The sequence below is a fragment of the Mizuhopecten yessoensis genome, unplaced genomic scaffold, assembly GCF_002113885.1.
Source record: "Mizuhopecten yessoensis strain PY_sf001 unplaced genomic scaffold, ASM211388v2 scaffold1961, whole genome shotgun sequence".
NCBI lineage: Eukaryota > Metazoa > Mollusca > Bivalvia > Pectinida > Pectinidae > Mizuhopecten > Mizuhopecten yessoensis.
The window spans coordinates 1,274,472-1,300,275 of record NW_018404308.1 but is presented as its reverse complement, the minus strand read 5'-3'; the positions used below and the strand labels follow the sequence as shown (position 1 = coordinate 1,300,275).

At 36.5% G+C, this 25,804-nt stretch overlaps 3 protein-coding genes across 3 annotated transcripts in view; all 3 read left to right on the top strand.

The window, feature by feature from the left end:
* LOC110443968 (39S ribosomal protein L3, mitochondrial-like) overlaps nt 1–4,643 on the top strand; it is a 25,255-nt gene extending 20,612 nt beyond the window's left edge. Inside the window, exons 7-8 of the mRNA XM_021488425.1 lie at nt 2,492–2,618; nt 3,558–4,643. Coding sequence (XP_021344100.1) covers nt 2,492–2,618; nt 3,558–3,872 — 442 coding nt within the window. The 3' untranslated portion in view covers nt 3,873–4,643. The remainder of the gene's footprint in view (nt 1–2,491; nt 2,619–3,557) is intronic.
* A 6,035-nt stretch (nt 4,644–10,678) lies between these two features.
* Nucleotides 10,679–17,166, top strand: LOC110443776. Its single transcript, XM_021488186.1, has 2 exons — nt 10,679–10,924; nt 13,595–17,166. The coding sequence occupies exon 2, from the start codon at nt 13,614–13,616 to the stop codon at nt 14,175–14,177; it is 564 nt and encodes a 187-aa protein (XP_021343861.1). The 5' UTR covers nt 10,679–10,924; nt 13,595–13,613; the 3' UTR covers nt 14,178–17,166.
* Nucleotides 17,167–17,859: 693 nt separating this feature from the next.
* LOC110443762 (cysteine and histidine-rich protein 1-like) lies at nt 17,860–25,067 on the top strand. The gene is made up of 4 exons (XM_021488160.1): nt 17,860–18,128; nt 19,518–19,756; nt 21,299–21,510; nt 22,401–25,067. Exons 1-4 carry the CDS (start codon nt 17,925–17,927, stop codon nt 22,793–22,795), a joined length of 1,050 nt encoding a protein of 349 aa, XP_021343835.1. The 5' UTR covers nt 17,860–17,924; the 3' UTR covers nt 22,796–25,067.
* Nucleotides 25,068–25,804: the final 737 nt, after the last annotated feature.

The following is a 25,804-nucleotide window of genomic DNA, read 5'->3' as shown; positions in this document are numbered from 1 at the left end:
TACAGCAGAGGATAACATGTCAACTACATACAGAAAAGTATATTATGTTATTAATGGTGAACGCCTTACTAGTATACAGCAGAGGATAACATGTCAACTACATACAGAAAAGTATATTATGTTATTAATGGTGAACGCCTTACTAGTATACAGCAGAGGATAACATGTCAACTACATACAGAAAAGTATATTATGTTATTAATGGTGAACGCCTTACTAGTATACAGCAGAGGATAACGTGTCAACTACATACAGAAAAGTATTTATGTTATTAATGTTATATGAATGCAGGAAATTAAAAAAAAATCCTCTTCACTATTTTTTGCACGGTAATTAAAATTCGCGTTTTCGGTCAGACAACAACTTCACTATGAAAGAACAATGTCAAACTCCGTGTGAAATGTTGATCAAATGTTACCACAAGATGCATGTAATGTTGACATGACTCAAAACATCAAAATTACCTAGAGCCAGTGATGATCTTAGAATGATGGGTGCCAAGATCCCCCTTCATTAATCATTTCATAACTAACATTTTGTTCTTACTTAACATGGCCATATGTTGAAATGTGACCCAGTGTTATAACATTGTCTTATGCTAGAATTTGGCCCTCTGTTATAACATGGCACTATATTGAAATGTGATCCCGTGTTATAACATGGCACTATGTTATAGTTTGGCCCTGTGTTATAACATGGCCCTATGTAATATATTAGCCCTGTGTTATAACTTGGCCCTATGTTGTAATTTGGCCCTTTGTTATAACATGGCCCTTTGTTATAACATGGCCCTATGTTATAATTTGGCCCTGTATTATAACATGGCCCTTTGTTATAATTTGACCCTGTGCTATAACATGGTTATATGTTATATTTTGAACCTGTGTTATAACATGGCCCTTTGTTATAATTTGGCACTGTGTTATAATATGACCTTTTGATATAATTTGCCCCTGTGTTATAACATGGCCCTATGTTGTAACTTGCCCCTGTGTTATAACATGGCCCTATGTTGTAATTTGGCCCTGTGTTATAGCATGACCCTATGTTGTAACTTGCCCCTGTGTAATAACATGGCACTGCAGTTGACCTGTATTTTAACATTTCCCTGTGTTATAACATGGCCCTAATTTGTAATTTGGCCCTGTGTTATAACATGGCCCTATGTTATAACTTGCCCCTGTGTTAAAACACGGCACTGCAGTTGACCTGTATTTTAACATTTCCCTGTGTTATAACATGGCCCTATTTTGTAATTTGCCCCTGTGTTATAACATGGCCCTGTGTTATAACATGGCCCTATTTTGTAATTTGGCCCTATGTTATAACTTGCCCCTGTGTAATAACATGGCACTGCAGTTGACCTGTATTTTAACATTTCCCTGTGTTATAACATGGCCCTATTTTGTAATTTGGCCCTATGTTATAACTTGCCCCTGTGTTATAACACGGCACTGCAGTTGACCTGTATTTTAACATTTCCCTGTGTTACAACATGGCCCTATTTTGTAATTTGGCCCTATGTTATAACATGGCCCTGTGTTAAAACATGGCACTGTGGTTGACCTGTGCTATATAATGACCCTGTGTTATAACATGCCCCTGTGTTATAACTTGCCCCTGTGTTATAAAATGGCACTGCAGTTGACCTGTATTTTATCATGGCCATGTGTTTCAGCAAGGCCCTTTGGTTGACCTCATTGTTACATGGCCCTATGTTGTAATGCGACACTATTTTTCAACATGGCCCTGTATTATAACATGGCCCTGTGTTGTAGCACGGCCCTTTGTTATAACTTGGCCCTTGTGTTGAAGCATGGCCCTGTGTTGTAATGAAGTATGGTCTGTGTTGTGTAACTGACATATAATTAATTATTATAAGAAAGGATCAATCAATACAAATTGCCAGTCTAAGAGTTATTCATTTTAAAACATTTTTGGCAATATGTGGTCACGGCTAATATTAATGTACAATATTTGGCTGCCACAAATGGTCAGCCACAATTAACACTTAATTCAACGGTATTCAATCAATTCAACACATTCAATTATATTCACTCAATTCAACATATTCAATCAAATTTTCAATCAATTCAACATATTCAATTGTATTCAATGAATTCAACACATTCAATTGTATTCAATGAATTCAACATATTCATTTGTATTCAATCAATACAAAGAATTCATCATGTCTATATGAATCCACCAGTAGTTCAATATTTGATCCAATTCACTTAATGAGAGATATACATGAAATTTAAACTATTCACCAGAATTCACTTCCATAATTTAAAATCATCTTAAATACCTAAAAGTATATTTTGATCCCGATAACAGCGATCAAAATGCATTACTTCCATTAATCATTGTCCCAATAACTTTCAAAGATTTGCCATGATCCTGATGACAGCGATCAAACAGTAATACCATCATTTGCTGAGTAATCACCTCTAGGAATCACAGTAAAAGCCTTCATATCATAATATAGCCGTGCCGAATGTGATGATGGCGAGTCCAGTGATCAAACAGTAAAACGTCCATTTGTTGTTAAATCACCTCTAGGATTCACTGCCAAACCGTCATACCATGATATAGCCGTGCCGAATGTGATGATGGCGAGTCCAGTGATCTAACAGTAAAACGTCCATTTGTTGTTAAATCACCTCTAGGATTCACTGCCAAACCGTCATACCATGATATAGCCGTGCCGAATGTGATGATGGCGAGTCCAGTGATCTAACAGTAAAACGTCCATTTGTTGTTAAATCACCTCTAGGATTCACTGCCAAACCGTCATACCATGATATAGCCGTGCCGAATGTGATGATGGCGAGTCCAGTGATCTAACAGTAAAACGTCCATTTGTTGTTAAATCACCTCTAGGATTCACTGCCAAACCGTCATACCATGATATAGCCGTGCCGAATGTGATGATGGCGAGTCCAGTGATCTAACAGTAAAACGTCCATTTGTTGTTAAATCACCTCTAGGATTCACTGCCAAACCGTCATACCATGATATAGCCGTGCCGAATGTGATGATGGCGAGTCCAGTGATCTAACAGTAAAACGTCCATTTGTTGTTAAATCACCTCTAGGATTCACTGCCAAACCGTCATACCATAATATAGCCGTGCCGAATGTGATGATGGCGAGTCCAGTGATCTAACAGTAAAACGTCCATTTGTCGTAAATCACCTCTAGGATTCACTGCCAAACCGTCATACCATGATATAGCCGTATTGAATGTGATGATGGCGAGTCCAGGTACTTGATAGACATCACTGGATGCATTTCAACCTGAAATCACCAATTCAAGAGAGCAGCCAAAGAATTTTTGGGAAAGGGAGGGTGGGTTAAATTAATTTAAAAAACCCATGGCATAAACTAGAAAACACTATGTAATAAGGACCACATATAAAACTTGCCTGTTCAAAATGACTGCATGTAACAAAAGAAAGTAGGGTTTCAAGAACGATAACTCTCAATTACATGACCCAAGTGATAACCTAACAGTCAAAGGGAAATAACCCCCAATGATCCTTCTATGAATAGGCGCATTTATTGATGAAAAATAAATGCCAATATTTTTACCTAATTGTGTTTTCACAGATATTGAGGATCAATACCAAGTACAACCTGCTTTACCTGAAGGGCTACCTTCCCGGTGCCATTCATAGCTACACCAGAATCTACGACACTACCCTGGGGACTAGGAGACGTGAGGCTGAGACACGGGAAGCTGGGAAGGGCCCGCCCATGCCTACATTCTACAGAGAGGATACATCAGAAGAGGTGGAAGAAGAGTATTTTGATGATGATGTTTTTCAATTTACAGCTCCATCAATAAAGTTTGAGGACAAAAGCTAGATTACATAGTTCAGAGATCCACCATCATGTGTAGCTAGGATTTGTTAGGTTGTTAAGGATTATGTACTTTTGGATGTGACCCCCATGTGGTAAGTTTGTGTTAAGAAGCATGACACCAGCTTGCTTTTATCACTTCAAACAATTTTTGCTGCTTCAAATGAAATATTGGAAAGTGTCTGACTAAAACATGACTCTCTTTACCTCTATCTCAGAACAATATTCTTCTAGATTTTGGTTTTGAAATTATCAAGAAATATGCTAAATATACCCCTAATACACATGTATATATATTGGTAATTATGGCTATGGTGGAGAGGCATTGTTTTTGCTGTAGTACCAGTTTTCAATTGTCTGTGTACCTGTGATACTGGGAGAACTCTTTATATGGGATAGGGTTGGATGCTGAATCTGCTATAATCTTGTTTATCATACACGAAATGTGCTACACAGTGTCAGTAGTCGTTAGTTAGGTCACACATAGTTATAGAAACATGTCATACTTAATTGAGACCAGTGGGTTTGGAGTAGGTGGTGTAGGTTTGGAACAAGTGTAACGTTAGCATGTACAGGACAAAATTGTCTGATTCCTTTATCTAACTTCTGCTCGACAAACCAAAAACGTTCAGAATATAATTCAAGAGAGGGTATATGTATGTAGAAATGCTGAAGTTTGTGTGATCAGTTATAAAAGCTATTTCTGTATGGAGATTTGTGAGAATGGGCATTCGTGTTTGAGTTTTGTATGAATTTTTGAATAAAATATCAATGCAATGTTGTTGATTTCTGTTTGTCAGTTATAGAAAGATTTAAATTTGCATGATCGATTTCTTTGTTGTATTTTCAAGACGATCATATCACAAAGTTGATATAAAATTATAAAATTTCTGTAGATATATACAGTATAACCTGTCTAAACTGGAGGTCACCGGGACCAAACTATTTGTCCGGTTTACACAGGTGTCTAGTTTACACAGGTGTCCGGTTTATACAGGGACGGCATGTCGGTTTTTGAAAATACAAAAATGTAGTGTTTTGCATACGATCTCTATACAAGTGTGTCAACATAAACAACAGAGAAATGATTCAATTGCAATGTTTAATTATTTACAAAATATACAGTTTATAATACAATTGAACGGTGACCCAACATTGGATAGCCCTAATTTGTTTAGAATGTGTTGTCTTAAGATTGTAGCCGGCCGAGAGAAATATCGGGACCGGAATGAACAGGTTGTTTTTACATGGATTACAACTTTCTCTTAATAACCAAAAGTCTTAGGGTGATGATATTTGGCCAGAAGCAAACTGGGATAAAGGGCTACCAACTTTGTTAAAATAAATGACCTTCACCCATATTAAAGGTCACAGGGGTCAAATATGTAAAAAAAACAAAAAACATTTTAAACTACTTCTTCTGAATAACCGAAATGCCCAGGGTGACGATATTTGGCAAGTAGCATGCTGGGATGAAGGGCTACCAAGTTTGTTCAAATAATTGACCTTCACTCATATTCAAGGTCACACAGGTCAATTGTCTTAAAAAACCTTTAAACAACTTCTTCTGAATAAACAAATGGACCAGTTATACATTATTTGTCAGTAGCATGCTGGGATGAAGGGCTACCAAGTTTTGTTAAAATAAATGACCTTCACTCATATTCAAGGTCACACGGGTCAATTGTCTTAAAAACACTTTAAACAACTTCTGAAGAATAACCAAAAGGACAAGTATGTACATATTTTGTCGGTAGCATGCTGGGATAAAGAGCTACCAAGTTTTGTTAAATATAAATGACCTTCACCCTTATTCAAGGCCACAGGGGTTAAATATGTTTCAATTTTTAGCTCACCTAGCCCGAAGGGTCAAGTGAGCTTATGCCGTGGTGCAGCATCCGTCGTATGGTGTCAATTTTTACTTTAAACTACTTCTTCTCAATAACCAAAAAGCCCAGGGTACTGATATTGTGCCTGTAGCATGCTGGAATGAAGGGCTACCAAGTTTGTTCAAATGAATGACCTTGACAAACTTTTAAGGTCACAGGGGTCAAATGTCTTAAAATCTTCAAACAACTTCTTCTCAATAACTAAAAGGCCCAGGGTACTGATATTGGGTCTGTTGCATGTTGGGATGAAGGTCCACCAAGTTTGTTCAAATGAATGACCTTGACCCACTTTCAAGGTCACTGGGGTCAAATGTCTTAAAATCTTCAAACAACTTCTTCTCAATAACCAAAAGGCCCAAGGTACTAAAATTAGGCCTGTAAGATGTTGGGATGAAGGTCCACCAAGTTTGTTCAAATGAATGACCTTGACCCACTTTCAAGGTCACTGGGGTCAAATGTCTTAAAACCTTCAAACAACTTCTTCTCAATAACCAAAAGGCCCAAGGTACTAAAGATTGGGCCTGTAGCATGTTGGGATGAAGGTCCACCAAGTTTGTTCAAATGAATGACCTTGACCCACTTTCAACCTAATGTCCTTGTTCAACATTTAAGGTCACAGGCATCATATGTTTAAATCTTTTAATAGGTTCTTATTAATCAAACACTGATATTCTGCCTGTAGCTGTATTTTCGTCCACTTTTAAGATTACAAGTGTGGGATTAATACCAGGTGAGTGATGCAGGCCCATTGGGCCTCTTGTTTAACAACTTCTTCTGAATAACCACAATGCCCAGGGTGATGATATTTGGGCCAGTAGCATGATGGGATGAAGGGCTACCAGGTTTGTGCAAATGAATGACCTTCACCCATATTCAAGGTCACAGGGTTCAAATGTCTTAAAAACATTTAAACAACTTCTGTTGAATAACCAAAATACCTAGGGTGATGATATTTGGTCATTAGCAGACAAGGATGAAGGGCTACGATGTTTGTTAAAATGAATGACCTTGACTTATATTTAAGGTCACAGGGGTAAAATATGTTTAAAACTTTCAAACAACTTCTTCTGAATGACCAAAAGGTGCAGGGTGATGATATTTGGCCCAAATATGATGAGATGAAGGGCTACTAAGTATTTTCAAATGAATTACCTTGACATTAATTCAAGGTCACAGGGTTAGAATATGTTCATAATCTTAAAATGACTTCTTCTGAATAACCAAAATGCCCAGGATGTTGATATTTGGCCAGTAGCATGCTAGGATGAAGGGCTACCAAGTTTGTTCAAATAAATGATCTTGAATTATATTCAAGGTCACAGGGGTCAAATATCTTAAAATATTTAAACAACTTCTGAAATATCATGAGGCCTAGAATGTTGATATTGGCCAGTAGCATGATTGGATAGGGCTGTCAAGCTTTTTCATTTGAATGTGTTTGACCACTTTTAAGGTCACATTTGGTCAAATATGTATAAACATTTAAATGACCTAATTTCAATAAACAAAAGGATAGGTTGGTGATATTTTGCAAGTTGCATCCTGAGATGAGGCTATAAAATTTGTTCGAATGTAATGACTTTGTTCGACTTTCAAGGTCACAGGGGTGAAAAGTTTTAAACCTTTTAACAGGTTCTTTTGAATGACTTATAGTCATAAATACTGATATTTTGCCTGTAGCTTTATTTTATATCAATTTTAAGGTTACAAGTGTGAGATTAATACCAGGTGAGCGATGCAGGCTTCTTGTTGTTAAGTGAACTGGAGATTTACAGTGAAATGCTTAAATGTGTCATTAAATGAAGTTGACAGACATACAGACCATATTTATATTATCACTTATATCACAAAAGGAGCAACAGTTTGATGTTTTCAACACAACAAGAGGAGCACCCATAAGGGCCTCGGTGAAAATCGCACTGCACCTACGACCGAGGACAGAGGAGTACCTTACATAGCCACTGAAGGGTTGTTTATGTTGTCAAGTGGAGTTTACACAGTAACTTACCAAGGAAACTAAAATAGCATTGCATTGCTAGAGTAAGCTGTTTGCAACTTTCTAATTTACTCAGCACTGAATAAAACTGCACAGGACATCACAGTAGGGAAACTAGCCAATCCATATATCATGTTGTAGTGATATTGATGTAAAATACTTGTAGCCCTTCAGTGTCCAAACTTACCAGTCAAGAAGAAATCTTGCCACTTTCTTGCAGTTTGTCAGATATTTTTCACATTTCATCCTCAACAAGTCTCTTGATGACTTCAGTGGCTATGCTTGTCCTTCCTGAACACTTGATGGGTTATTAGTTTACTGACCATTTACATCTAGTGATCAACTCGCTTGTAACCAGGTCCTCATGTTCATCTAGTTCAGATTGTTGGTCAGGTCTAGATCTGTTCACCGGGGTTCCAATATCTATCTAGACTTGTTCACAATCTCCTTATATTCCAATATCTATCTAGACTTGTTCACATTCACCTTATATTCCAATATCTATCTAGACTTGTTCACAATTCCAATATCTATCTAGACTTGTTCACAGTCTCCTTATATTCCAATATCTATCTAGACTTGTTCACAATCTCCTTATATTCCAATATCTATCTAGACTTGTTCACATTCACCAGTTTTAAGGACTTTGGTATGTCCCGGCCTGGAGACAAAACCCATTGCCTTCCTCGCCTGGGCGAACGCTCAACATTAAAGCCAAAAGTGAAGTGTTGCCAAGCAAGGTGCTAGAAAATAAAAGGTAGTTAGAATTTAAAAGAAAAATTTGGTCGGTTTTGTGTCCCCAAGTAGAGGGCACAAAGCAATTCCCCAATGTTGAAGGGGGTTCCCACATTAGTCGCCTTTTAGGATACATGCAGTGGGTAACAGCAGGTGTATTCTTTTCTCTATCCCGACCTGCAGGGTCAACAGTCATGACCTGTTAATCAGGTCCCATTGTAAGTCTAACGAAGTTCTAGACATATTTGCCGGCTTAGAAAAGTTCATCAATACTAACGTTGTTTAACACGCATCTTCATGTCATTTGACACTTTGACCAGATTGTCAGTCTAGACACATTCATCAAGTAATCTAGCTGATTCTAGACTCTGGACACATGAACAATTTAATGGTCTTCATACAACAGCATCAACCTAGCAACAGGGTCAAAACTACGGTCCCCTCACTGCTTCCGTACAAAACATCAGCTAGGCTGTGTACAATACTGTAGTCAGTCTTGACATATCAACAAAGTCAAAATATCGGTTCAAATATATTCTTCAAATGGTTAACGTTAATCATGAGACTAAACGTATTCACAAGACCCCATTAACACCAGTTTATGATATACGTTCATTAAATAACATCAGTCTATACATTTTCTAAGGTCTTAACATTAGCCCAGGTACTTTCACAAATTAGATTGAAAACGTCATTCTATTGTGATCAAGAAAACACATCCATCAGATATACCTATCAGAGTTCTCTTTAAGTTTGCTTTGGTGGGGAAGATATCTCTCTCCATTATCAAAAACAAAAGGCCAAATTGGCCTGTATCGATTACCTATCATTAACCTTTAGAGAAGGACTTAAAATCAAATGTATAAAACTTAACACACCATATTAAATATGTTTGGATTTCATCAAATAATTCATGAAGCTACAAGAATTACAAATAACACATGTACCCTTTTAGATCACATTCTTTGTAATGACAAAGACAGAGTCTGCCAGTCTGGAACTATCTCAATTGGTTTGCCAAATGATGCTCGCCTGAACTACATGCACATGAAAAGCACGACACAAACATCCACATTTAAACCAAAAACCTACATTTTTACCATTGTTTCGAGAACTTGTTAACACTTGGAGCACTCCGCTCGGCCATCATAAAATATAAATGCTCTATGTTATAAAATATAACCTGGAATAATACCGCAAACTCAGAAAGCTATTCTATGCCTTATCCGATCTGTTTGACAATGGAAACAATGTTCGATAAATTCTAGCTTTCTATGCTTGGCAGTGCTTGAACAAGTTTAGTATTACATCTTCAGAGAAAAAAATCGCCTCGCTCTGCTCGGCAGGGAAATTATAATTGTCACAATCTCAGAAATAATGAAGCTCTATATATTCTTTGGTGCCAGATAGTAATATACATGTACAACCGACATAACAATTATAATTCATTAGTTTTTTCGAGTCTTTTTCTGAGTTTAAAATTTTGGGCAACACCCAAAATTAATTCCTGGGTCACCCCTGCCATTTGACCTCTAGCTATAGCCGTGTCCTTGAATGTTTTTGTGTGAATCAATGTTATTCCTGTTAACAAACCTAATTACAGCTCTTCATCCTGGCATGTTACTTGCCTCTTATCTATTCAGTGGCCTATTTAAAATTGGGTCGAGGTCATTTATATTCGACACAAACTTCAATCCCAGTATGCTACTGGCCAAACATAACCATCCTTGTCCTCTTTGTTATTCATGTGAAGTCTTATGTAAATGTATTGACACATTCAGGGGCGGGTCCAGGTGAGGGCGTAATGGGCGTACGCCCCCCCCCCNCCCTTTCAAAAACAAAAAAACACAAAAAAAAAATCGAAATATAAAATATACATGCTCCAAGTCAGGAACCGTTACATTAGTGCATTTCACAATTTTTTCTATTTATTTTTTAGCAAAAAAAATGTTTGGTCCAAGGTCTACTCCAACAAATATTGTTAGAAGTTTTACACGGCGAAAAACTTTTGAAAGGCGCCGCGTAACCTCGAGGTCGCAGTCGGCAAAATCATATCCGATTGAAAAAAGGCCGACCAGCGGCCTCTCATGTTATGGGAGTAGTCCAAGGTCCAAAGATTTGATTCCACGCCCCTTCTTTCAAATATCCTAGAAACGCCCCTGACATTAGAATAATGGTAATCAGTATTTACAATGGACAATGTACTGCTACAATTTGGGGGGTTTTCAGTCTGAACTTACACATAGACTTGTGTAAACGTCTCTGTACGTCCTGTTCTAGATTTGTACAAGCCCTAATGAACTTTAACCCATTGACCTCTGTTCATTGCGAGCGTCGAGTACTACTGTGTGTTTGTAGTGTTAGACGCGTCTTGCTATGAGGAAGGAACGAGGAACGAGAGGGTGTGCAGACTGATGAGACTTGTCTGATGAGGACAGGTAAGTGTACCTAGACCTAACCTATGTCAACAACAGACAAAGTAACATGTTGTCAACACAGTTATTTTGACAATGACTTAGCGACTGTTACAACGTCAGTGTCAACGTTCCTCGTACTGTCGTATAGGCCTAACGTTATGTGCACCCGACAAATGACAGTCCCGCGGTCAGGTGGTGTCGGATATTGATTTGTAGCTGTTACAATGGTAGAATTCTTAATGAGAAGACGACGTATTGCCACCATGGAGATAATCAGCTCAATCGATCTTAAAAACAAAACACGCAATGTAGTAATATCGAAAAATGCAAGCTTGCTTTCTATAAGTATTACATTGGCGCAGAGACGTAATATACTGGTGTTAGCACAGGTGCTTGAATAATTCCTGTAGGAACTCTTATCTAAATCAGAGATTTATAACGTAATAAATCTCTGATTTAGATATAGAGTTCCTACAGGAATTAGTGCTTGAACTGATTTTCCCAGATATAACTGGGACTTAAGCAACACTAGAACTATTACTTAAGAAAGTACATGTATATATTCCAAGTTACGAGATGACATGTTTGTTTAACCAAGCACAGGTACTAGCCTGTCAATACACCTAAAATATCATAGGTGTATTGACAGATGAAGCTGTGAACCAGGTGTAAAACAACTATAGTCAGTGCTGTTAGTAGTGATGAGCAATCGGTTTAATAATAATAATAATAATATTTATTCAGGTAAAATTGGCATGTTATTACAAGATATCACAATTTAGAATAAAATATATAATTCAAATCACATTGCAGCTTGTAAATAAAAAAGAGTATTTTGTATTAAGACTGTGAATAATAATAGATCTGACCTAATAAAAGGTTTTTTAATTCAATCATTGACATATAAATTCACAGAGTATAAAAATCTAAAAAAAGTCTGATACACTGTAAAAAAAAGAGGCAGATATTACTATAAAATGAGACAAAATGAGACAGACTATTTTAGTGAATGAAGGTATTTATAAATAAAAAATAGATCGCATAATAGGAGTGGTGGTGATTACCATTTACCTTGGATTACCCATAAAGCCACGTGGCTTATTTCCAATGGGGTCCTTTAAAAATGGAAGAAAAATAATAAAAAATGAAGAAAATCAATCCGGTGACAGTTCAGATAGCACAGAATAGGATATGTGTGTATCTTATTCGCTAATTAATCAGTAAAATTGTATTTCCTATATAGAAAACAATACATAATAATTATTGTGTAGTGGCAGACAGCTTCTTATACTGTAGTAGCAAACTATAGAATATTTTACATAGTTATTTTCAAAGATATCAAAATAAAACAAATATACTGACAGATATTTGCGTTACAGTTTCTAGGCATGAAAACTTGAAATTTGAAATCCTAAATTTGAAATCAAAAGTTTAAAATCATAATGGATAATCGGTTGTAATCAGAAGAAGTAAACTGATCGATGATCGATTGCATAATTGGTTTATAATTTAATGGGACGTAAAACCTAAATAAAGGGAGAACACTACTGTTAGATCAAGAAACAGAGTTGTTCACTATACATTTTATGATAAATGGATATCAAACGACTTGTATTGCTTTTTATCACACATAATAGTATAAATCATAACAATATATGACTTTCAAAGCTTCCTTAACATGGAAGATATTTAATACTTCGATTTTAATGATGGACCAATTATATCAATTATGGAATTTATAATCGATAACCTATCATCAGCCCATCACTTGCTGTAAGGTCCTGTAATAGTATATCGGGATCTATTTTCAAAACTGTCTGATGTTTCCAGAATTAATATTACAATATGCCTAAAATGAGGACACTTAATATTGTTATATATAGCATGTCTCTGAAATACACAAAATTTTAATCAATAATTAATTATTTCCCTAAAAACAATGATTTCTTGACAACAGGAGATAACCCATCATTTCAAGCATCTGTGAATGGCAGTAGTTTGACTGTGCTGTAATTTTGAGATTTCCGCTCAGATTCTTCACTAAGAATAAGATGATCTAGTCTCTCTCAAGTGTTTTGTAACATGTAATTAAAAAGTTAGTAAACTATTTGTGACTGACTCGAGAAGTGTATGTCACGGACATACCAGTAGTCATTATTATTTTAATTGTAGGTCCCCTATCAATACTACCAGAAAAGCATAGATTAGTGCTCCTTCCATCAGCCAGTCCATTATTCATTCAATGTGCTACAATGTCGGGGAACATATTGAACTGCATGTATATATATATGTACTCTTAGCTAAAATTGCCAGATTTTGCAGTAGAGTGCTTCTTAGGACAGATACTTGTAACATGTTAAAATTAGGTATGTACAGAGTTATGGCCCTTCCTTCACAGTTAATCACCTTTTCTGGGGTACATCTCAAATATTCTGTAATTTTACATGTGAATACGTCTTGGGATAGCAAAGCGTTGTGTGTCCTGTTATATGCAGAGTTAAGGCCCTTTGTTCACTTTTGTATAGCTCTTGGAATGGCAGTGTCTCATTTACTGATACCAGGTCTTCTGGCCAACTTTTTATAGAGTGATGGCCCTTAATTCATTTTTGATACTGATATTTTCTAAATATAAAATATGACTGCATTATTTTTCTTTTACAAGTTTTAATAGAAATTCTATTGAATTTTCAGATCACAGACTAGATACAAAATGCCTCGTCAACTAAGCACCTCCTTGTCTGATCTGATGCTGGCTATCTCAGCCTTCTATGTGGCACACTACTGGTATCAACACAACTACAACTATGCAGCTATTGGGATGATCATACAAGGCTGTGCAGCCTCCATGGGGATATTTCGCTTTGCCATGGAAGAACCACAGGGAACAATTATCTATAAGGCCCACAAGTTTTTGTCCTGGTCAGCTGGGGCTGTGGGTGTCCCGATGATTGCACTCATGTTTTGTTATAAGTATGGGTCAGCTGCCCTAGCCAATAAGATCTCAATATTTGTTGTGTGTATCCTTCTAGTGGTACGCTTCCTCCCACCAAAGAATCGAGAACTTTGCTCACAAGCTGTATCTGGCTTTTCCATCCTCACTATGGCCACCCTGTGTGGATTCAACAAGAATTGGTTTGGATTTGGAGCATGTTTTGTGTATGCAGCAGCGGGCATTCTATTTGGTTCTGATGGGAAACTGCTGGAAATTCCAAAAGTAGACTTCCTTCACTATTTTCTCATTGTTGGCAATACACTTTTTAAATTGGCTCTTTAGTGTAGAGAGGTGTTATATTAGGATCCAACCTTTTTGATTAGAGATGTCACTTTTGCTGAGTGCAGAACAATATTCCATTTCATTTCACACCAAAGAAACAACCCATTGATATATCTGTTACAGATGAAGTGCTATCACCTGTCTAAACCAAACCCTGTTTAAGGGTCCCTGTACCGCTGTCAAAAGCTGTATTTATGTAGTGGAAACTGCTTTTTCGTCTATAGCTTTGATAAACTATTTCTGACAAGAAAACCATACATTTCATTTGTTGGACTTCTGTGAAACATTTATAAAAATGATATTTAAAACAATATACCTTGTATAATCAGCAACAAGCGTGTTCTGAGTGTAAAAAATCTAGCTGGACGTAAGGGACTTCAAGCTCTAGACCTCATTAATGTTATATTGTCCCTCTAACCACTGAGCTACCTGGTCAACAGAAGTAACCTGGCCGAATTGTGTGAAAAGGAAATCAAAGGGAGGTAACTACATATACGAAAAACTACACTGGAATCTCTAGTGTTTTGTCTGCAGTGGGACCGGGGTCCTTAAACCTTAATGAACATGAACTTCATTTACTTTTCACTTGTCTACATCCTTATTTCTACAGTTAAACTCTTTATCATTTATACATACAGTTCTCTGAATAGTGCTAACAAAATTACATGATGATTATATTTCAATTCAATTATGTGATTTTCATCACTATGGATCATTACTGATGCGTACAGTTTGCAGTAGAAGGGAGATAACCTCAACCATGTGCTTTGGAGTGTCCGGGCCAACTTGAATGTCTTCTAGTCTTATTATTCTAACAGTGAGTTCTAATTTTGTTCTGGTGATGTTACTGTTAAAAGACAAAAATTTACTGTGGTATCTTGACAGTTAATCAAGCCATGGATTGTACATTTCGAAACAAGATATATATATTTGACATTTTTGTTGTTGTAAGTGTTACAATCTGCATGAGAGCCTAGAAATGTTATATGTTTCAGGTATTTTGAATTTACTAGGTCAAAGTTTTCATCATCATAACATGTCTCCGAAAGTTGTCATAGACCCTCTGATAACTGAAGTTTGAGGATGACCTGTATCATGTACAAGCTTAATACTTAAATTTGTAACCAGTTTATAGTTTGTCGCTGGTGATAAAGTGTAGTGTACTGTTTTATTAAATAACAGATGGCCTCCTTACCTAAACACCATCCTAAATATATATATTACAGCAGGCGTCTTTATGTATATAATCGTAATACCAGGTAGTGATGCAGACTTGGAGATGTGTATGAACAGGAGGGATGGTGTGAGTGTAAGATGTACCATACTACTGTGGTGAATATCAACAATGAAAGTAAATTTAGTGTATAATAGTGAGTTTTGGTGTACAATAGTGAGTTTTGGTGTACAATAGTGAGTTTTGGTGTACAATAGTGAGCTTTAGTGTATAATGGTGAGCTATAAAAGTGTGTATACCAATGTCTTGCACCACACAATACATCAAGACTCTTGTAAAAGTCTTGCACCACACAATATATCACAGGGACTTGTACAATTTTGTTAATGTCTTACACCACACAATACATCACAGAGACTTGTAAAAGTTTGTTAACCCTTATCATACACCACATACTATATCATTGGGACTTGTGAAAATATCATAACAAATATGTAAGAAAGACTATGATACAGATTAAGCTGAGGAGGCACTATAGCTTAGTGAGACGTAGTGGAGGAGGCCAGATAATTAGGTAACCTAATGGACATCTGGCTCTAATAAGTGATGTGTAAAGGTGATGGGGTTGGATGGGTGGGAGGATGTACACTCAAGTCTCACCTATTAGATGTGTTCACAAATACTTATCATACAAATGTAGGTTAGAGCTCTGTAGTGATGTAGAATTGAATGAAAATGTTAAAACTTTGCAACTTTTTCATGCAATTTTCTGTACATTATGATGGATGTATGTAAAGTACATAAATATATAGGTACTTTATATAATTGACCTGCTTCAAGTGGCTATGATATAAATGTTATTCTACTCGTCAGAACTCGGTTCAATGGTGCCTTCCTTCATAAAATAATTCTAAATGTGCTAAATGCAAGAATGGGTTGTGAATACTCTCATGGCCAGACTAGAAAGGAATTTATTTGGATAGAATTTGTACGTCATCTACTTCTCACAATAGAGAAAAAACAATAGTATCATAAGTTGGTTATCAATGTGATTGACCTGGAAGTACTGTGCAATATAAGTCTGTGAGAGTGAATATGATAGGTACTGCATTAGGAAGATTTTAGTGTAACAATAGTTTTATAACAGAACATGATTCACTGCCTGGTATCTTTGATTTGATCATTTAATTGTAAGGATATAAATGGGGGGGGGGGGGGGGGGGGGGGGGGGGGTCGTGATTGCTACTTTTAAGATTGGTTTCCACATTGATTGTTTTATTTTCGTAAATGGTATTTATTGTTGAGGTTTTATTGATATTGTCGGGGGGAAAAAATCCATAACTACCAAGAGTGACAGGAAAAAATATAAAGTGCCAGATTAATACAAAGTATTATATAGTTATAGACTTAGTTTAGACCACATCATGAGAAGCTGCACTTAGTTAAACCACCATCGGATTTCATGACATAAATGTAATTGGTATTGATACAACGAGGGGTAAATGCTTAGAACCCTAAAAGTAGAGAGTTTCTATACCACATAAAGAGAAAGCATGCTGTTGGTTGATTCAGTGGTCTACTCTTTATTGATATGATACCTTTTTTAAATGCATTAAAATAGACCATGTCAATAAAGCTTTAATTTCTGAACACCAGCAGGAGGAACCCATTTATTTTTTTACTGTAAGTTTTTTACAATGTGTACATGTTTGTATATCAAAATATGATGGCATTACATTGTAGTTCAATTATGAATTGTGAAGTTTGTTGATTGAAGTTGTTGTATCAGAGAAAATAAATACATTTAAAGAAAAACTTTTTGCATTTTATTATGTCTTTTGTGATTTTCGGGCTAATTAGTTTTAAAAGATTCAAAAGACTGCATGTATGCATGTATAATATCTAATATATTTTAAAACTTGATACCACAAAGCAGAGACGTATATAGTACATATACTTGCTTTATATGTCTCTGCACAAAGCGATCGCCCTTGGAAATAGATATTTGACACGTATCATCAAATTTCGTTGGAAAGTTGCTGATAGTCATGTTAGCTTAGGTGCAAACATGTTTCATATCCATTTATTAGTTGTGCTAAAATATTGAAATTCAAAACCTAAGTGAGATTGAATTTAATGTAATCAAAATTACCATCTTCAGACAGAAGTATTTGTAAACTCTCGGATAAATGAAAAAAATGCATTACAAAAATTTGCTTTAACGACTTATTAAGCTAACCAGTCTTGGGGGTGGGGGCGGGAGCGTGCCTTCATAGTTGAAACTTATATCATGGCCCTTTACATCTTATTCTCAATTTGTTCAGCACTTTCATTCCTAAACTTTGTTTTCACCCTAACAAAAATAGCCTAATAACACTCCAGGAGTGCCTGACTTCATCGACGTGTTGTCCCGTGTCGGTATTGTGAAGTTACCTCCCTTCAAAGGAGCTTACGCGATGAAAATAATTGGTGGGTTATTTTTAGCCGCATCATTCTGATTGGATGGTTGTGACGTCAAGGCGAAGTGGAGTGAGCCCGAAAACGTCAACAAATGCAGAACGTAAACAAACGAGATGGCTGACACTCCTGGCCCATCGAACCTTGTCTTGCAAGAAAATGTTGAAAATAAGGAAAATATGGACCTGGAATTCGAGCCCGAGAAAAAGAAAGCTAAATTAGATATTCCAACAACAGAAAAAGACCACAAATTAGAAGATCGCCTGAGTGGAATTCTGTGCTGCGCAGTTTGTCTGGACCTGCCACGAATATGTTTCCAGGTAGTGATTCTAAACTGACAGCAATCTGTCATTTTTTTTTCTCTTTTAACGATTGCTTTATTTGCAAGTGAACGATAAAATGGGAAAATAATTATTGTTGCTTCGATATAGCAATTCCAGATAGGAAATATATTCACTCCGTTAAGTCTTTGTATGCTATTGGAAGTATCCCCGCAGTGCAAAACCTCTAAAAGCATCTTGCCGTATTTGGCTATTGCATCATCAATATAGGTTGATATTTATAATTTATGTGGCTTTGGTCTGATGTGCATAAAATATATTTATCTGTTTATTGTATGTATCTTAATACCGTTATCGTGATATTGAAGCAGGACTAAACTAGTCGATGACCTTTGGTAAAGCATTCATGACCTACATAAACTGACAGATCATAACATATGCTGACAGATCAGTATGTCAGCGTCACGTGAACACGATCAGCTGACGTATTTGATAACAAAATGGTCGTAGACCCGCTAACATACTTGGCAGTCTGCCATTTACACGTAAACATGATAGGAAACAGCTTGACAGCCGTAATGCGGAGACTAGTGTTATTGCATCTTGGCTATTTTTGGCAATAAACGTAATACACTGATCTCTCATCCAATATGGACTATGTACTGTAACGTTAACCTAGCAGAGAATATTATATTATTCCAGTCCCTGGTAATAGCATTGCATAGAAAATATAAACATATTAACATTTATATATATTAAGCAATTAATGCATTAAATGTATAATAAAACAATGACAAAGAGAATTAGCTGAAATGGCTGTAAAGGTGACTTCGGCCTAATTTGGTACAGTGCAGGTTCCCTGGGCCAATTAAGGGACTCAATATTGCACAAATGAAGGATGCGTCTCTGGTGGTGAAGTGGGGTAGGGCCAAATAGAAGAAATATAAGTACCATAAAATAATAATAAAACAAAAATGCTTGTTCTCAGTAATTATACTCTGGAATAAACTGACATAGATATACTTTCAACTAGTCGAATGTCAAACGTAATTGGTGTTTTCACTTAAGATAATAAAAGTGCACTACATTTAATATTAAATTTTCTCATTCCATTCATTTGAGGTCTTGTGGATATAGTGCCTTTCAACTTCTATGTGAAAGTTAACAAGGTAAATTCTAATTCTGTATGCATACCATGTTCACATGTGTACCTGGTCATACCTACCTCTATATATATATGGTGCCTGACTATTTGACTTTTTCGTAATTTTAGGTCTGACTTCAACAACCAGAATCAGAATACAATGTACTCATAACATAGAAAAGGAAAACATTTGTTTTTGAAAGCTGGATAAAATTTTGACTAAAGTACATCAAACATTTCCTTTTTTCGACAGTAACATAAGAGTTGCATTACTTGTGTTGTAGTGTACCAATGGACACCTAATGTGTGCCGGCTGTTATAACCATCTCCTTGCCGACGGACGCCTGAAAGACGAGAGCTCAACTTGTCCCAACTGTCGCTGTGAGATCAGCAAGTCGTCCTGTACCCGGAACCTGGCCGTGGAGAAGGCTGTGTCAGAGCTGCCCAGTTCCTGTCAGTTCTGTGCCTGTCTGCTGCCACGGAATCTACTCAGCCACCATGAGCGAGAGCAGTGTCAGGAGAGGTAGGCATTGGGTGGTCTGGGTAAGCCCTCTGTAATTAAGGCTTAGTTAGATCTCTACCACACACACCTACACACACCGTTATTCTCTAACACACCTATTGACCGACACAAAGGAGAAAGCATCTGAATGGAGGGGATGGGGCAACCCAGCTGTCCAGGTGCTTTCTTCTTTGTTGTTGATTAACATGTTTAATAATTAGAAACACACTTTTGTCTTTTGTTCCTGATCAGGACCCATGGAGTTGCGTCATCAGGGTCACTTTTGCAACCAGCGGGTCAGTGCCTATTTCAGAAGTTGACCACAGTGACTTGAATCAACAAACATGTTTCAGAAGGCGGCAAGTATGTTCATATCTTTCAAGGTGCAGTAAAAGTAGCATGCAATATTTTGTGTCAGTTTTCTGTTCATGTTCGATTCTCCTTCTATATTCCCTATATTGATGAGTTCAAAGTTAATGAGAGGGCTTATGGATGATTTATCAAATTCAACCATTTGGTTTGGCCATTTATATCTAAATTTAAAACGGACTGGGAAGTCTGATTACTGTATATAAATGATATATAAGAATGGTGAGTTTAAGCTCACAAAACAAGTAATGAATATTGTACAGGCTTATTCAGACCAGTCAAAAGTTTTGGCCTTATCAAATATTGACATTTTGACTGCACAACATCCTTTGGTTTAACTTAGAGATACGTAATTGGCTGGTCCAGGTGTTTTCATTTCACGTTTTTTCTGCGAGTTTCATGAAATTGGAGATTTAATATAAAATATACAAATAAAGATATGTTTCATTGTCTGTGTTGTTGTGTTTTTTCCAATGTTGAATTTCAAAGGTTTTCAGTCGAAATTAAGTGGATTTTATATGATAGATTATATGGTGTGCTCTTAATACTGAGAAAATGAGCAAATGGATATAATAAAACTGAAACACTGTGAAACACATAACACTAACTCATAACCTTACGGTGTGTTGCTACCAGAACTGGAGTTATGGTTTACACATCATGTTGAGGTGTGTTCTGGTCAACGTAACTGACCTAGGTATCCGTTACCGTTAAGACTCCTAGTGGAGATTGTGTTGGTGTGTACTAGTGGGGATCTGAGGCACCACATGTGGTGCTTAATGCTGGATACACGTGTGTATAGTGATAGGCAGTGCTTGTGGTGCATATACAATTAGCACTGTCAACTTTACTGCTGGAGCACTGGATACTGGTGTCAGTATAATTATAATGCCTGTGGTTCCCCTGAACAGGATATACATATACTGGATAACATATGTGGTTGTTTGTAAAAAACGCCACATGAATTGCATCAGTGTCTTAACACAAAACATGCATCTAAGAAGAGGATTATTGAACCTGTGTGTGCCAATCAACGTGCCAAGGTTGGATAGTATCATTCTGTATTCAATTGTTTTTAGCTTCATGGATTATACAAAGGTAAGTACACTAATAAAAACAACAAATTTTCTTGCAGGTCCGGCTCTTTTAACAATCACAACAAGATGTTACATTTTCCATTTGCATATTTTCTAGGCTGTCAACATGTAAATACTCACGCATCGGTTGTCCCTGGAAAGGCCCCAACCACGAGCTGAAAGAACACGAGAAGGGTTGTCACCATCCCAACAAGTCGGGGGACGACATTATGGAGGCTGTCGCCTGTATTGACCAGCAGGCAAAGGATGCGACGCAGCTCTACAGCAGGATCTTCGCTCTCCTCTCTTGTGAAAAAATTACCTTCAATGGTAGGTTCACACTAGGTCAAGATTTTTATGATTCCAGGGAAAAAAATTGGGGGCAAATAGTTGTCCAGGCCTTTTCTTCTGATCCGCTGAGAAGAAGAAATTTTACGGACATATGCGGGATGTGAGGCAATATGTTGTATACCTCTCTAGGGTCCGTACACCAAAGGTCAAGGGTCACATCGAGTTCATGGGAAGGTGATGTGTTACAAACCACATTTGAGTCCCAAGTTCAAGGTACACTAAGTTCATGTCCTTGAAATAACTTCTTATCAGACAAAAATAGCTCAATTAAAATTTTCGGGATATGTATGAAGTAAGGTGATGCGTTGCATACCTTTATTGGGTTTGTATGCCAAATGCCATTGTCACTATTAGGTCAAAGTTCAAATTCATTTTCCAGGCTGTAACTTTGACCCATGGAAGATAACTATATGAAATTAAGGAATATTTGTAGGAGGCAGTGTGTAACAAACCACCATTGGGTCCATACACCAAAGGTCAAGGTCCCATTGAGGACAAATGTCATTGTCTGGGCAATAGCTTTTGTCACTTTGTGAAGAGAGCTCTATGGAATTTAAAATTGAGTTTATTTGCCCAAAGTTACATTTAGTTAAAAGGTGAAATTTAAAGGATATATGTAGGATGGAAATGGGTGGTGCTAATCACAATTGGGTCCTTACTCCCAAAGTGAAGATCACATTGAGGTCACACTTTATTGAAGTCATGGTGACCTTTTCAGGAAGCATAATCCATCAGTTTTAGTGAAACTTTAACTGTTTTTCTTGTTGCAATGATCTGCCAAGTAAGTGACGTTAGATCACTGGTACGTGACAGATGAAGTCATTCTTTATCACTACCTAAAGTTTTATGTGAATTCTATTTCCTTGCAGACCTACAACTGAAGCCATACAGAACAGACGACTTCATAACAAAGCTGTTCTACGAGACAAGTAGATTCTCTGCATTTAATCATCAATGGGTGATCAAGGCACGCATCAATAATGACCAGAAGAACCCTGCCCTGACCACTGACAGAAGCATGTCCTACCAGCTGGTCCTGAAGGGCAAGGCCAGCCAGCCCATCAACATCAGCTTCATCGCTCTCAAGGGACCATACGGAGAGATGCTCATTAACCCAGTCGTGTACAGTCAGGAGTTTTCCAATGAAAATCCAGAGACGGAGTACAAGGATCTCCCCATACACAACTCTACAGAGTGTAACAAGCTGCTGGCTTCCAAAACCATCAATATGCGACTCATTATGGTGCTCAGTAGTTCGTCATGATTGTAGTTCACATCGGTCTTGACATTTTAATGTATCTCCATATGTTCCAATTCATTTGCATTTTCCGTTAATGTTACTCAAGTAAGCCCTTATCTGACCTCAAAATACCTTTGTTTTTTATTTATTCTGTAGAGCCTTCAGACAAATCTATGCTCAAGTAATCTTCTGAATTTGTGGGAGGGGAAACCATACCTTTAGATGTATCGTGAGGGTCGGTAGAAAACAAAAAAAAATACCAGAACGTCAGATGTATTGTGGGGTCAGGTTTGGTTTTACATGATTAAACATTATCCAAAATGTAACTTATATTATGAATACATTTTTACCTTCCAAACAAAAGTGGCATTATTCTCTTGGTGGAATTTTATTTGAGGATGTTTTAATAATTAAATGAAAAAAAAGAAGTTAAGGTTACATAATGATATTGGATTGGGTGATGCTATCTTTGTTGATCCATTTTTTGGTTGTCTGGAAAATTCAAATGAGAACTAGGAAATTTTACTTAATTTGAGATAGTCTGTGGAAGGCTTACTTTCAGAAATACATGCTATATTGTCCAGAAAACACGCTTTCATATATTGCATTAGGAACATATTTAGTTCTTGCTTCAATTTCATATCCTAGAAAGAAAAAAATACACTTTTCCAGAAATCAAAGTGTCTGGACTAACAAGATTTCAATAGTCATGTTTGGGTTTTTTCCAAATAATTTATGACAAGTGTTGTCGAAGTTAGTAAAAACATTTGTTGTATATATATTATCAGAGATATTGCCACATTATCGTCTTTCAAAGTCAGTGTGTATAACTAGTTCATTGTTTACACTGTTTTGTGTGTAGTTTGTTGGGTCATGTATCATGTTCAGTTATACCCAGATATCAACCAAGTATTAGTAAAGTTTGTTAAAATGCAAGAAAAAAAATCCTTATTTCATGATTGATAAAAGAAAAGGAAAAAATTACAGATTCATTTAAATACAGGTAAATATTTTGTTTGTCTAAATTACCGTAGTGTATACATTGTACATGCCATGGAGATTAATTCCTCAAGAGAACTGGGTATTTGTTATTACTATGTGATAAATACAAAAGATGTATTTATTAGGATTTTTTTGATCTGGAAATGAAATGTGATGGGGTTTTATTTCGTGTTTTAAAAAGATTATTTGTTAATTTGTTCCTTGAGAAGGAGTACTGTTAATAGACTCTAAGAATACTTTTGTTATCAGTTAAGAGTAGCATTTAAGACTTTGTTTTGTATGTTTTTACGGTTTTATTTTGGACCTTGTACTTGATCCTCCTGTGTATTGTAACGGGTACTGCCAATTTTAATGTTCTGGTTTACACTGTACCAGATGTATAGCATCGTTATATCGGTGTGTTGGACCTTGTATATTGTGTATAAAACAAACCCTATTTAAGTAGATATTAGATTTTGCTTGTATTACCAGTGTGGCAGTTCACAGCAGCCTGAAATACTTGACATTAGTATTTATAGTTAGTATATCCTGGACTAGTGCTTCACCCGCAGTAAATGGGGCGATAGCAATTAGTCACCCACCTGTTCCCTGTAAAGCTCTGCCAGTATCACGTGATCCCTTATAATTGAGGAAAATATTAAACAGTTTTTAAAATTCTTTTGGACACCTTCTGTGTTGATATTTTGAAACAGAAATTTAGTACTTCAATTTATTCAAATTCATAAAATATTAGAAGTTTTGAAATAAAAAATAAGTTAAAATGGTCCAAATTGAGTTCCAGTAATTTTGTTTTTGTAGAGCAAGGCTGGTCCAAGACATTGGAATAATGGGAACAACTCAAAAATTTAAAAAACAATATTGTATATAGTTTTACATAGTATTTACCATGGATTGTAGTATGTATTGTTGAATACCTCTGTTGGTTGTCAGATTGTTAAATGGAAGAATGTCTGTCAGTTTTGAGATATATTTTAGAATTGTGTAAAAAAAATATAATGTTGAAAATAACATACGAATGAGAGCGGTCACCACCAAGTTCTACACATCAAGGCCATGTAATATAACAAAAGTTTGCTGAAAAGCTCTACATTTTGATTTTCACAAATACGTTAAAAAAGTTGCAAACAATTTTATTTCATAAAAAAAATATTGTTGTAATAGTCAAGTCCACATCGATATAAATTACATTTCACGGGTGTGGTGAAGGTAATAGACAGAATTTGACCAATTGCACAACAGCACCTGACAATTGTAGTACAAGATGGAGTTTCAATAAATATATTCAACTGAAAAAGTAGTTGTCTGTATTTTGTTTAACAACAGATTGTTCAGGAAACATGCTGCCATGTAACAGGAACAAATTGTATTCTTGAAAAAATCTTTTAACACTCTTCTGAGAATGTACAGGTTGGACAATGACGCCCATTACAGTGGACATTATAGACGCCCAGACATGGCTTAGTTAAGGATATAGGAACATGACTGTGCAGTGGTCCCGAAATGGACATATTTATACAATGGTACAGCTATGGATTTGACGAGGAAACTGATAACAATTGAATGTATAGGTCCAGATAGTCGACATTCGAGTACACAATGGTCCAGCTATGGCAGAGAACAGGAAGCAAGTAACAAGTGATGTTCTAGTGGTTAATTGAACAAAGTATTAAACAAGGAAACAGCCCGATGAACATCTGGACCAATACAACTTTCTATAAAGCCACTTCCGTAAATGAGTTCACTTGCAGCATAGACCATAGCCCCAGTCACAACATCGACTTCATACTGAAATAACTGCATGCTCACACCCCTGATTGAGACGATAGATACACCATTGAAAAAGTCCAACCACTTCAAATTTTAGAAGAAATTTTACCTGTCGGTTAATGGGAGTGGCTGGACTACTGGGAATACTTTTAGTAATTAAAGATCAATCTATCCCCTAAAGAAAGGGCTGAATAGTGCTACAACCTGTCCAATTTGTGCTCATTAGGCAGGTGTATCATGTGATTGGAATACATGTATTCCTAA